The sequence below is a fragment of the Mus pahari genome, chromosome 6 (genome assembly GCF_900095145.1).
Source record: "Mus pahari chromosome 6, PAHARI_EIJ_v1.1, whole genome shotgun sequence".
Taxonomy (NCBI): domain Eukaryota; kingdom Metazoa; phylum Chordata; class Mammalia; order Rodentia; family Muridae; genus Mus; species Mus pahari.
The window spans coordinates 40840259-40853707 of NC_034595.1; the positions used below are offsets into that span (position 1 = coordinate 40840259).

The 13449-nt window shown below is 39.2% G+C and overlaps 1 protein-coding gene across 1 annotated transcript in view; it reads left to right on the forward strand.

Annotated features, from left to right (window-relative positions):
- The first annotated feature begins 11374 nt into the window (after positions 1-11374).
- LOC110322994 (interferon alpha-11-like) overlaps positions 11375-13449 on the forward strand; it is a 7025-nt gene continuing 4950 nt past the window's right edge. Inside the window, exon 1 of the mRNA XM_021200000.1 lies at positions 11375-11752. Coding sequence (XP_021055659.1) covers positions 11375-11752 — 378 coding nt within the window. The remainder of the gene's footprint in view (positions 11753-13449) is intronic.

Genomic DNA, 13449 nt, shown 5'->3' on the forward strand with positions numbered 1-13449 from the left:
TGTGTTTAATTGTTTAGGGTTCTAAGTATGAGGGAGATCATGTATAGCAATGCAAAACAGATCAAGAAAAAAGAGTAGCCTGCCTATATAGCAGAGAAAAGCAAGACAAGAAGAACCTGGAAATTAACTCCATTCATAATAAGCCTCCTATACAAGTCCTGGCAATGATCTCATGAGGAACCTGAAATGACTCTAGCATTAAGTCTCTGAAACACCGCTACTCCTTCTCCTTTTCCTGGACCCTTCCTCTCCACATTTTCTAATTATCTCTCTGTTCCTCCTCCTTGTCCTCGTCCTCCTCCTCCCCCTCGTCCTCCCCCTCCTCCTTTGCTCCATCTTCTTTGAACTACTAGTTGTGCATGATACAGCACCATCTCTGGAACATGGGTAATCCATCTCTGGTGACCCATCCCTGAGGATACCTGAATCTGTTTCTCCAAGCAGCCATCAGTGGACCTAGTTCCTTAACTGGAGGTCCAATTGCCTCTATTTTCCAAGCTGATATTTTGTCNGGCTTGTTCTTGTTCATTCAGTCAATGCCACTCTCAATACACATGTTGTGTTTAAGAACACATCTTTGCTGCAGTCATCCACTGCCTCTGGCTCTTCCAATTCTTCTACTCCCTCTCCAAATATCCCTGAGGCAAGGAAATCAGCCTTTTTTTCTCTGCCTAGTGACCATCTGAGAGTCTCTCTGCTCATTGGAATGAACTGCAAGAGGTTTCTGTGGTAAGCATTACTTCAGGAACCCTCTCTATAATGTAAGCCCTAATTTCAAATCAGGTATTGTGATAGTATGAACACAGCATTGCTTTATTCATTCTTATATTGATGGCTCCACATATATTTTAAATATGATACTTCTGAGAAAAACATTACTGAAAGTTTTATATGGATTGCATGGACACTGAAGGTCACCTGAAAACATAGTCACTTTCATAACATTATCTTATTAATGGCCATAGATCTTGTCCTCATTATCATAGTACCTAACATTTTTGCTACTACTTTGTCCTTCAGATGATAGGCCAGTTCCTTTTTCAGCTTTCATTTCCAATGACATCATATTTTTGGTTCAGTGCCGCAAACCCACATCAGGGTTTCCTTTCTAGGAAAACAGAGAAGAGAAATAGAACAGAATTGGAGAATTTGATGATCAAACAAACACCTCAGGAAAGAAGGAAGAGTAAATGGGAGAGGACAGGCAGTTGAGGGACTGAGAGCCATTCTGTCTGTTACAAGTAACTGAACATCTATACCATTAGACACATTGGGCACTGGAGATTAATCACTGAATTCAATATTCAGTCAGAATTGATGGCTGACAAATATATTATATGGTCACCAAGTGTTAGACTGAGACTGAAAGTAGAATTACAGATAAATGTATATATCATATATGATGTCCTGTATGTATGATGCATATACATTAATTTTATATATGCATATACACATATATATGTATGTTTACCTTTGTATACACACACAGCTTTCTCTGACAGACTCCCAGTACCTCTCTGCTGTCCCAGACCTCATCTTTCAGGGTCACTGTCCTTGTCTCCCCCTCCCTGTTGCAGGAAGCCCCAGTGTGTGCTCCTCATTCTCTCCACATTACCCAGCTCTGCTCACCATATGGCTGCTGTCTATTCCTTTTTTATTCCTGCCTGGAATTTTTTTTTGAAAACACACGACTACTGTGGAAACCAGAATGAAGGCGTTCAAGGTTTGAATTAAAATCTCATGGATAAGAATTTCTTCTTAATTTTAGACCCTAGACAATGATCTTCTAGAGACCTCATGCTTTCTGTGTTAAGGAAAAAGAAGAAAAACAAACAAACAAAAAGAGATGAAAGACAGAAAAAAGAAAGAGAAAAAAAGGGCGGGAGGAAGGAAGAAATGAAGAAAGAGGAAGGATGGAAGGAAGAAAGGAGAAAGGAAGAAAGAAAGAAGAAAGGATAGAAAGAGAAAAAGGAAAAGGAAACCGAATATTCAATTATGAGAAAGTTTTAGAGAAGTGCTCCACCTACTGGTCTGGCCTGCATTGAACAAACCTAATCCAACTCCTCTCAAGTTCTTTACAGAATTGTTTTCTGGCAGAGTTTCCTCCACACTAAAACACAGTTTTCCCCAGATGAACTGAGTTCAGGAAGAGTCCATTGCCTTCAATTCATCTTAGGAAGGGAAACCCTCTCAGTTCCCCACATGTTGTCTGAACAATGGACAGATAAGTATGCACAGAAAGGTCTTTGTGTATTTTTCTTCTTGCTTCCTATAACCGAAGTTCTCTGGAGAAGGAAGGGTCTGTGTGCATTCCTCCCAGCAGGGATTCACAGCCAAACTCACACCCTTTTGATCAGTAGGAAATGCATTGTGAAACTGAGACAACCAACCCTGAGCTAGGAATTCTGTAAGAGCATGTGAACTCATAGAAGAAATTCTTCACCTGCTGCTCTGCCTGCTGAGGCCAGCACCAGTGAGTTTAGTCAATGCACTGATGATTTAAGACTCTCTTCGTTGTGTACCCTCCGTAGTTCAGGTAACATATTCCACAATGGCACATGCACATGGTGCAATGTGAATCGGTGTTCCAGGCCATGGTCATTCTAAACTGAAGCACAATAGCTTAATTCATAGGTCTTGGTGCAATGTCTGTGATTTACAGGGACATGGCTTAACATATCAGGGGCTCTTGACCCTCAGTGTCTGTGATGTTTGAAGGACACTTGAACAGGCACGTGAAATGGTTATCTATAGGAACTGCCAAGGAATGCTAGAACTTCCTCATCTCCTCTTGAGACTAATCAGTCAATTACAGGAATTCCTTGTTGATGTTTTCCCCCTGATTCTATGGTCAGGAGTTAGATGTTTCTGTCTCTTTGGATGAACATGCTTATGAGTGTTACCATATCGGATTCTTCAGTGGGAGCAGGAAAAAAGGTAAAAAGGTTATATGTGATAGGGCCATATATTGGTGATCTGCCTATTTGCAGAAAATCAAGTGCTATAAAGGTGACACTTCTGAGAAAAGTATCTGAAAGTTTTATATGGATTGCATTGACACTGAAGATCACTTGAAAACATAGTCACTTTCATGACATTCTTATTAATGGCCATAGATCTTGTCCTTATTATCTTAGTACCTAACATTTTTGCTAGTACTTTGTCCTTTAGATGACACATCAGTTCGTTTTTCAGCTTTCATTTCCAACAACATCATGTTTTTGGTTCAGTGTCACAAACCATTATCAGGGTTTTCTTTTCAGGAACGTAGAGAAGAGAAATATCACCTCATGTGGACACTGAACCTCTGTCTGCCTTTTTCTTGAACATACTGAATTCTTCAAGTCTAAGATTCCTTCTCTTAGTAAACACTTCCACGATCTTCTCTCTCATTGCATGTAATGTTGTTCTGATTTTGTTTGTTATATTTTTACATGGTCTTTTAGCTACCTGTGTCTCTGACTATTGCTTTCAAATCTTTTACAAGCAATCCAGCACTTTGCTTTTCCTCCCAGAAATCTATAATTGTATTTCACATTGTTGATTCCAAAGCATCTGACACATGAAATCCTGGGTGATTTCTGATCTGAATCGACCAGTATTCACACCACAATGTCTGCTTGGAGATCCTCATTTTGATTTTTATTTCTCTTTGTGTAATTTTACAAGGTTGAAAATCCAGGAAGACTAGTCATAATGTTTTGTGTCCTTCTCAATAAACTGAAGAATCAGAAACTCTGCCTTACCTGTCATTTCCTAAAGCAAACAGCACACTCTCCCTTTTTTTTAACAAGTTAAATATCAGTGTCATTATATTCACCCTAATTTTTCTGAATATCACTATGTTTTGTACTTTTCCAAACAGAAATATGGTATTTGGAGACTTACTAAATTACTAAAATACTCAGTGGGGAGATAGCTGAGGCAGGAACTTTCTTCAAGTAAATGCAGAAATAGCTGATTGGTTTCTCAGAATCCACAAAGTCATAAGGACCTCAAGAAATATCCTTTGGGATAAACCTAAGCAAGAATGATATATATATATATATAATGTATCCTTTAGGACTGCAGATTTCCCTCCCAATTTCGTGTGTTGCCCTTTTTTTTTTTTTTTTTTTTTTTTGCAACTGTGACCTTTTATTTGTCCAAGTTTGGTTTTAGGAAATGCTTTTGAGCTGCTTCCCAGTCTGATGGCTGAGCTGGTCATTGCAGGTTTTGATATACAATCCACTTTTCATGGCACATCAGAAGCCAATGAAGAAATTGTTTCTTTATCCCATAGGGTAAATGTAAATGACAGGTTTGTGTTTTTTTTTTAAAAAAAAGCAACAATTTTTTCCAGTCTGTCAGTTCATGAGATACACATTTACCAAGTGTTTTTACCTTCAAGTTTGCCTCAAATGCCTGATGGTTGTGTCTAAGCTGTTGTTTTGTTTGTTTGTTTTTGACAATTTCGCCTGTACTTGTAACAGAGTCAGCTTTGACGATGGCTCACAATTGGTCAACAACAGCTTCTGGCAGTCATAGGAGGCTCTCCTCTCCTGCTCTCTGCACTGGTAACAGGTCTTGGGTCAAATGCACCTTTTTAAAAAAAAATTATTATTATTATTTTCTTTATTTACATTTCAAATGCTATCCCGAAAGTTCCCTATAAACCCCACCACCACCCCTGCTCCCCTACCCACCCAGTCCCACTACTTGGCCCAGGCGTTCCCTTGTGCTGGGTCATATAAAGTTTGCAAGACCAATGGGCCTCTCTTCCCATTGATGGCCGATTAGGCCATCTTCTGCTACATATGCAGCTAGAGACACAAGCTCAGGGGGTACTGGTTAGTTCATATTGTTGTTCCACCTACAGGGTAGCAGCCCCCTTCAGCTCCTTGGGTACCTTCTCTAGCTCCTCCATTGGGGACCCTGTGTTCCCTCCGATATCTGGCAGTGAGCATCCACTTCTGTGTTTGCCAGGCTCTGGGATAGCCTCACAAGAGGCTGCTATATCAGGGTCCCTTCAGCAGAATCTTGCTGGTGTTGCCTTCTTTTTAAAATTATTTTTTATTTATATTTCAAATGTTGTCTCCCTTCCTGTTTCCCTACACCCTCCCTATCACAAGCCCCCTCCCCCACTTCAATGAGGATGCTCCCCCCCACACCAACCCAATACTGCCTCACAGATCTAGCACCTTCCTATGATAGGGCCTTGACCCTCCACAGAACCAAGGGTCTCCCTTTCCATTGATGCCAAACAAGGCAATCTTCTGCTCACTTAAGCAGCCATGGGTTCTCCCATATGTAGTCTTTGGTGGTTTACTCCCTGGGAGCTCTTGGGGGCAGTCTGGATGGTTAATATTGTTATTCCTAAGGGGTTGCAAAGCCCTTCCCTTTCACCAGTTGTTCCCCTAACTCCTTAATTGGGATACCTGGGTCCCTATACTTGGTCTAATGGTTGGCTGTGAGCATCCATATCTATATTTGTCAGGTTGCAGCAGAGCCTTTCAGGGGACAGCTATACCAGGCTTCTGTCAGTAAGTGCTTCTTGGCATCAACAATAGTGTCTGGGTTTGGTGTCTTGGTTGGGCAGTCTCTGAATGGCCTTTCCTTCAGTCTCTGCTCCACTCTATGCCCCTGCATTTCCTTTAGACATCTTGCTTCCCTAGGATCTGGGATTTGCTAGTGGCTACCCCTAGTTCCCCATTCCCCACTGCTACATACCTCCAAAGAATTTCCTGACCCTCTGTACTATTCCCCAGTATCTTAACACAACTTTTGCATTCCCCTTTTCCCCCTCCTCTCTCCCTACCACCCTCTACCTCACATGATTATTTTGTTCCCCTTCTAAGTAGGACCTAAGCATTCACACTTTGGTTTTCTTTCTTCTTGAGATTCATATAGTCTGTGAGTTGTATCATAAATACTCCAAGCTTTTTTGCTAATACCTATTGATAGGTGAGTACATACTATGTGTGTTCATTGTGAGTAGGTTACCTCACTCAGGATGATATTTTCTAGTTCCATTCATTTGCCTGTGAATTTCATGAAGTCATTATTTTGAATAGCTGAGTAGTACTCCATTGTACAAATGTACCACATTTTCTGTATCCATTCCTCTGTTGAGGGACATCTGGGTTGTTTCGAGCTTCTGGTTGTTATAAATAAGGCTGCTACAAATATAGTGGAGCATGAGTCTTTGTTATATGTTGGAGCATATTCAAGAACATGCCTAGGAGTGGTATTGCTGTATCCACAGGTGGAACTATTTCCATTTTTCTGAGGAAACAGGAGATTGATTTCCAGAGTCATTGTACCAGCTTGTAATCCCACGAGCAATAGAGGTGTTTTCCCTTTTTTCAATATCCTTGCCAGCATCAGCTACCATCTGATTTTTGATCTAAGCCATTCTGACTGGTATGAGGTGGAATATCAGGGTTGTTTTGATTTTCATTTCCCTGATAAATTAAGCATGTTGAAGCTGAACTCCAGAAATTCAAATAACCCCATTAAAATGCGGTACAGAGCTAAACAAAGAACATTTCTTGAGGTGCTCTGTAGTATAGCTTGATGTCAGGAATCATGATTCCACAAGAAGGCTTTTTGTTGTTGGAAATGGTTTTCACTACCCTGGGTTTTTAGTTATTCCAAATGAATTTGAGAATTGCTCTTTCTATCTTTGTGAAAAATTGAGTTGGAATTTTGATGGGGATTGTATTGAATCTGTAGATTGCTTTTGTTAAGATGGCCGTTTACAATATTAATGCTATTAGTCAATGAACATGAGAGAACTTTTCATCTTCTGAGGTCTTCTTCAATTTCTTTCTTCAGAGACTTGAAGTTCTTGTCATAAAGATCTTTCACTTGCTTGGTTAGAGTCACATAAAGATATTTTATATGATTTGTAACTATTGTGAAGGGTGGAATCTCCCTAATTTTTTTCTCACCCCATTTTTCCTTTTTGTAATGGAAGTCTACTGATTTGTCCAAGTCAATTTTATATCCAGGCACTTTGCTGAAGTTGTTTATCAGTTGTAGGAGTTCTCTGGTGGAATTTTTGTGGTCACTTAAGTATGCTATCATTTCATCCCAAAATACTGATATCTTGAGTTCTTCCTTACAAATTTGTATCCCTTTGACCTCCGTTTGTTGTTTAATTGCTCTAGCTAGAAAATCAAGTACTATGCTGAATTGATAGGGTGAGAGTGGGCAGCCTTGTCTAGTCTCTGATTTTAGTGGGATTGCTTCAAGTACATCTCCATTTAGTTTGATGTTGGCTATTGATTTGCTGTGTATTGCTTTTATTGTGTTTAGGTATGGGCCTTGAATTCCTGATCTTTCCAAGACTTTTAACATAAAGGAGTGTTGTATTTTGTCAAAGGCATTTTTAGCATCTAATGAGATGCTAAAGATCATCTTTTTTCCTTTGAGATTGTTTATATAGTGGATTATATAAACAATGTTTATGGATTTCCAAATATAGAACCATACCTTCATCCCTGGGATGAAGCCTACTTGATCAAGATGAAGGATTCTTTTGATGTGATTTGGATTTGGTTTGTGAGAATTTTTGCATTGATATTTATAGGGGAAATTGGTTTGACCTTCTCCTTCTTTGTTGGGTATTTATGTGGTTTAATATCAGAATAACTCTGGCTTTGTAGAATGAATTAGGCAATGTTCCTTCTGTTTCTATTTTGTAGAATAGTTTGAAGAGTATTGGTGTTAGGTCTTCCTTGAAGGTCTGATATAATTCTATATTAACCCTCTGTGGTTCTGGGATTTTTTTTGGTTGGGAGTATTTTAATGACTACTTCTATTTCTTTAACGGGTTACAGGACTGTTTAGGTGTCTTACCTGATCCTGATTTAAATTTGGGACTTTGTATCTGCTAGAAGATTGTCCATTTCATTCAGATTTTCCAGTTTTGGTAAGTATAGGCCTTTGTAGAAGGATCTGATGACTTTTATAATTTCCTCAGTTTCTGTCTTCATATATCCCTTCTTCTTACCAATTTTGTTCATTTGGATACTGTCTCTGGGCCCTGTAGGTAGTCTGGCTAAGGGTTTAAGCTATCCTGTTGATTTTCTCAAAGAACCAGTTCCTGATTTTGTTGATTCTTTGTACAGTTTGTTTTTCTTCTACTTGGTTGATTTCAGCCCTAAGTTTTATTTTATTTTATTTTATTTTATTTTATTTTATTTTATTTTATTTATTTATTTTTTCGGTCTTCTCTTCTTGTGTGTATTTGCTTCTTTTTGTTCTAAGGCTTTCAACTTCTAAGCTGCTAGTGGATGCTCTCTCAAGTTTCTCTTTTGGAGGCCCTCAGAACTGTGAGTTTTCTTCTTAGCACTGCTTTCATTGTATCCCATTAGTTTGGGTATGTTGTGCCTTCATTTTCATTAAATTGTAAAAAGTCTTTAATTTTATTCTTATTTCTTCCCTGACCACATTATCATTGAGTAGAAAGATGTTCAGCTTACATGTGCATGTGGTCTTCCTGTTGTTTTTGTTGTTATTGAAGACAATCATACTGAAGATAATTCATGGTGATCTGATAGGATGCAAGGGATTATGTCAATATTTTTGTGTTTTGGGGGGCTTGTTTTTGTCTAATTATATGGTGAATTTTGGAGAAGGTACCATGAGGTGCTGTCCATCATTGAGAGTGGGGTGTTGAAGTTCCCCACTATTATAGTGAGAGGTGCAATGTGTGATTTGAGCTTTAGTAAAGTTACTTTTATAAACGTGAATGTTCTTTCATTTGAAGCATAGATGTTCAGAAGTGAGAGTTCTTCTTGATAGATTTTTCCTTTGATCTGTATGAAGGCTCCTTCCTTAATTTTTTTGATAACTTTTTGTTGAAAATCGACTTAATCTGATATTAGAATGGCTACTGCAGCTGGTTTCTTGGGACTATTTGCTTGGAAAATTGTTTTCTAGCTCTTTACTCTAATATAGTGTTTGTCTTTGACACTGAGTTGTATTTCTTGTATGCAGTAAAATGCTGGGTCCTATGTATATATCCAGTCTGTTAGTCTCTGTCTTTTTATTGGGGAATTGAGTCCATTGTTGTTAAGAGATATTAAGGAATAGTGATTTTTACTTCATGTTATTTTTGATATTATGTCTGCGTGGTTATCTTCTATTGGGTTTGTTGAACGATTATTTTCTTGCTCTTTCTAGGGTGTAGTTTCCCTCCTTATGTTGTTGTTTTCCATTTTTTATCCTTCAAAGGGTGGATTTGTGGAAAGATATTGTGTACATTTGGTTTTGTCATGTAATATCTTGGTTTCTCCATCTATAGTAATTGAGATTCTTGCTGGGTATAGTAGTCTCAGTTGGCAGTTGTGTTCTCTTATGGTCTGTATAACATCTGCCCAGGATCTCCTGGCTTTCATAGTCTCTGGGTAGAAGTCAGATGTAATTCTGATAGCTCTGCCTTTATATGCTACTTGATCTTTTTCCCTCAGTGCTTTTAACATTATTTCTCTGTTTTGTGCATTTGGTGTTTTGATTATTATGTGATGTGAGGAATTCCTTAACTGGTCCAAACTATTTCGAGTTCTGAAGGCTTCTTGTATGTTCATGGACATCTCTTGCTTTAGGTTGGGGAGGTTTTCTTCTATAATTTTGTTGAAGACATTTACTGGCCCTTAATTTAGAAATCTTCTTTCTTGTCTATGTCTATTATCCTTAGGTTTGATCTTCTCATTGTGTCCTGGATTTCCTGAATATTTTGTATTAGGATCTTTTTGAATTTTGCATTTTCTTTGACTGTTGTGTCAATGTTTTCTATAGTATCATCTGCACTTGAGATTCTCTCTTCTANCTCTTGTATTCTGTTGNTGATGCTTGCATCTATGGCTCCTGGNTTCTTTCCTAGATTTTCTATCTCTAGATTTGTCTTCCTTTGTGATTTCTTTATTGCTTCTACTTCCTTTTAATGGTCCTGGATGGTTTTGTTCAATTCTTTCACCTGTTTGATTGTGTTTTCCTGTAATACTTTAAAACATTATTTGTTTCCACGTTAAGGGTTTCTACCTGTTTACTTGTGTTCTCCTGTATTTCTTTAAGTGATTTCTTTGTGTCCATCTTAAAGTCCTCCATCATCATCATGAGAGTGACTTTAGATCACTGGGCATGCTAGAGCACCTGGGAGTGGTAGTACCTCTGGTGGCTGTGGGACTGTCCTCTTAATTTGAACCTAACCTAGTGCAGTGCAGACTGGAAGGAACCCAATCCACTGGTTGGGCTGCTTTTCTGGTGTGATGGCGTATTCAGGACTTGTTATGGTGGGAAAATTGGGTTCTGATGATGACAAGTAACCTTGGTTTCTGTTGCTTCTGTACCTATGCTTGCCTCCTGCCATCTGATTATCTCAAGAGCTCCATCCCTTGCTGTATCTGATTGGAGCCTGTCCTCCTGTTATTCCCACTTGGGTCAGAATACTTGAGAATCCTGTTTCCTCTGTGATCCTTTGATTGTGGGATCCTGTGATCCTGAGATTCTGGGGGTGTCAGAGTTCCTGGAAGTCAAGCTTCCTCTGAGACCCTGAGATCCTGGTGTGACCAAAATCCTGGAATCCTAACATCCTGGGCATGCTAGAGCACATGGGAGTGGTACCTCCTCTGGGGGATGTGGGATTGTCCTCTGAGTTTGAACCCAACCTAGACCAGTGCAGACTGAATGGAACCCAAGTCACTGGTTGGGCTGGTTTTCTACATCTCTTGATCCTGCTGGTCCCAGCCACTTCTGTCAGTGCTGGAACAGATTTTGTGTTCTACTCAGCAGTGATCCTAAGATCCTGGACATGCTAGAGCACTGTCCACCATATGTGAGTCCAAGGTAGACTGGTGCTGACCACAAAAACTTGTTGGTCAGGTCTCCTGCATCCCTGGATCCTGCTGGTTCCAGTTACTCCCATACTCTACTTTTTGACAGAAATATTTATGTAAATGGTATAAATAAATAAGAAAGATTGTAAAATGAACTACAATAAATTTAAAATACAGTCATGGGGAAATTTTATGTTTGCAGTAGATGTGCAGTTTTCACTCAGAGACTGTATATCTGTGGAGTAGTGGTTAATGACAATTTAAATCTAATTTAATGCGAAACGCTGTAGAGTAGCTTTTGGATGGCAGCAGTGAAAGAGAAAGCAATGATGGAACCCACAAGCCTGAGTGGGGAAGAAGCCCACACACAAGCAGAGAGTGAAGTAAAGAAAGTGAAAAGAGAATTGGGAAGCAAGGGGAGGGTAATCGGAAAGGAGAAACTTGTGCTTCTCCCTATGTAAGATAGATGCACACAGCAGGCTCTCAGAGAACCTAGAGGAGAAGACTCGAACCCACAGCCCAGAGAGTGATCGGCATCTACAAGACCCACAATGGCTAGGCTCTGTGCTTTCCTCGTGATCCTGATAGTGATGAGCCACTGGTCAGCGTGTTCTCTAGGATGTGACCTGCCTCACACTTTTGACCTCAGGAACAAGAGGGCCTTGACACTCCTGGAACAACTGAGAAGACTCTCCCCTCTTTCCTGCCTGAAGGACAGGAAGGACTTTGGATTGCCTTTGGAGAAGGTGGATACCCAACAGATCCAGAAGGCTCAAGCCATCCCTGTCCTTCGAAATCTTACCCAGCAGATCCTGAACCTCTTCACAACAAAGGACTCATCTGCTACTTGGAATGCAACTCTCCTAGACACCTTCTGCAATGACCTCCATCAGCAGCTCAATGACCTCAAAGCCTGTGTGATGCAGGAGGTTGTGGGACAGGAAATCCTCACCCATGAAGACTCCCTGGCTGAGAGAAAATACTTCCACAGGATCACTGTGTACCTGAGAGAGAAGAAACATAGCCTCTGTGCCTGGGAGGTGGTCAGAGCAGAAGTCTGGAGAGCCCTGTCTTCCTCAGCCAAGTTGCTGGCAAGACTGAGTGAGGAGGAGTGAGTCCTGGGACAAAGTGTGGAGAGACCTCCACTGGACTAGAACACTTCATCTCACTTTATAAGTTCTCCTTTAAAAACTCTCAAAACTTTCTCATATGAATACAGGCAACCTGCCTAGATGTTTCCGCAATATTGAGTAATTATTTTCAATATGGAAAACCATTTTTGTATCTGCATCCATTTGTTCTTTCTTATTTATTTATTTATTTATCTATTTACTATTCTATTAATATAATTTAAGGTAATAAAGTTAAATATTTTAGTCTTATATTTTTAATGTACCAAGTTATCATTTTTATTTAACTTATTTTGTATTCAAGTAAATTTGATTTATAAGACACTTTGGATTAGTTAATTTGATATTTTTTTAACATTATCAAATATTTTTAACATTAGAGCCTACACTATAAATGTTGTACAAATGAACAGTTTCTAAATATCAGAGAGGATACACACATACACTGCACAGTATTTAGATAAACCCTAAATCTTTTCATCTTCTTCTCTCCAGTATGCAGTATTCTGGATGTATAGACATCATGCTGTGCAGTAGAAAGCCAGAGAATCCTGTTCCTGTCATATTCCTTAGTCCAATTTGACAAAATATTTCCTGGATTCATTTAGTGGCTAACATTTTTGCTACTACTTTGTCATTTGGTTGATGCATCAGTTCCTTCCTTAGATTTTCTTTTCCAATGACATTGTGTTTTTGGTTCAGTATTACAAACCAGCATCAGGGTTTTCTTTCTAGGAAAGTAGAGAAGAGAAATAGAACAGAATTGGAGACATTGACCATCAAATCAACACCTCAGGAAAGAAGGAAAAGAAAATGCAAAAGCACAGAAAGCTGAGGAACAGAAAGCTCTTGCTGTCTGTCATAAGTAAATGACCATCTATGCCACTAGACACATTGGGCATGAAAGATTAATCACTTAATTCAATATTCAATAAGAATTAATGGCTGACAAATATATGGGCATCAGTGTTTTAGGCTAAAATTGAAAGTAGAATTACAGATAAATGCATGTTATGTATGATGTCCTGCATAAATGATCTATAATACCATTATCATTATATATGTATGTATATGTATATGTACATTTCTGTGCACACACAGCTTTCTCTATGATAGACTCCCAGTACCTCCCTGCTGTCCCAGATCCCATCCTTCAGTGTCCTTGCCCTTGTCTGATGCATGATCTCTAGTGTGTGCTCCCCATTCTCCCAATACCAGGCTCTGCTCACCTTACAGCTGCTGTCTATTCCATCTTGCTTCCTGACTGGAGTTTTTTTTTTCTGAAAACACATGACCACTGTGGAAACCAGAATGAAGGAGTTCAAGGTTTGAATGAAACTCTCTTGAATGAGAATATCCTCTTAATTTTAGACATACGAAAATGTTCTTCTAGTGACCTAATACCGACTGTTTCATCAAAGAAAAAGAAAAAAATTTTTCTGAGGAACTGCCAGACTGATTTCCAGAGTGGTTGTACAAGCTTGCAATCCCACCAG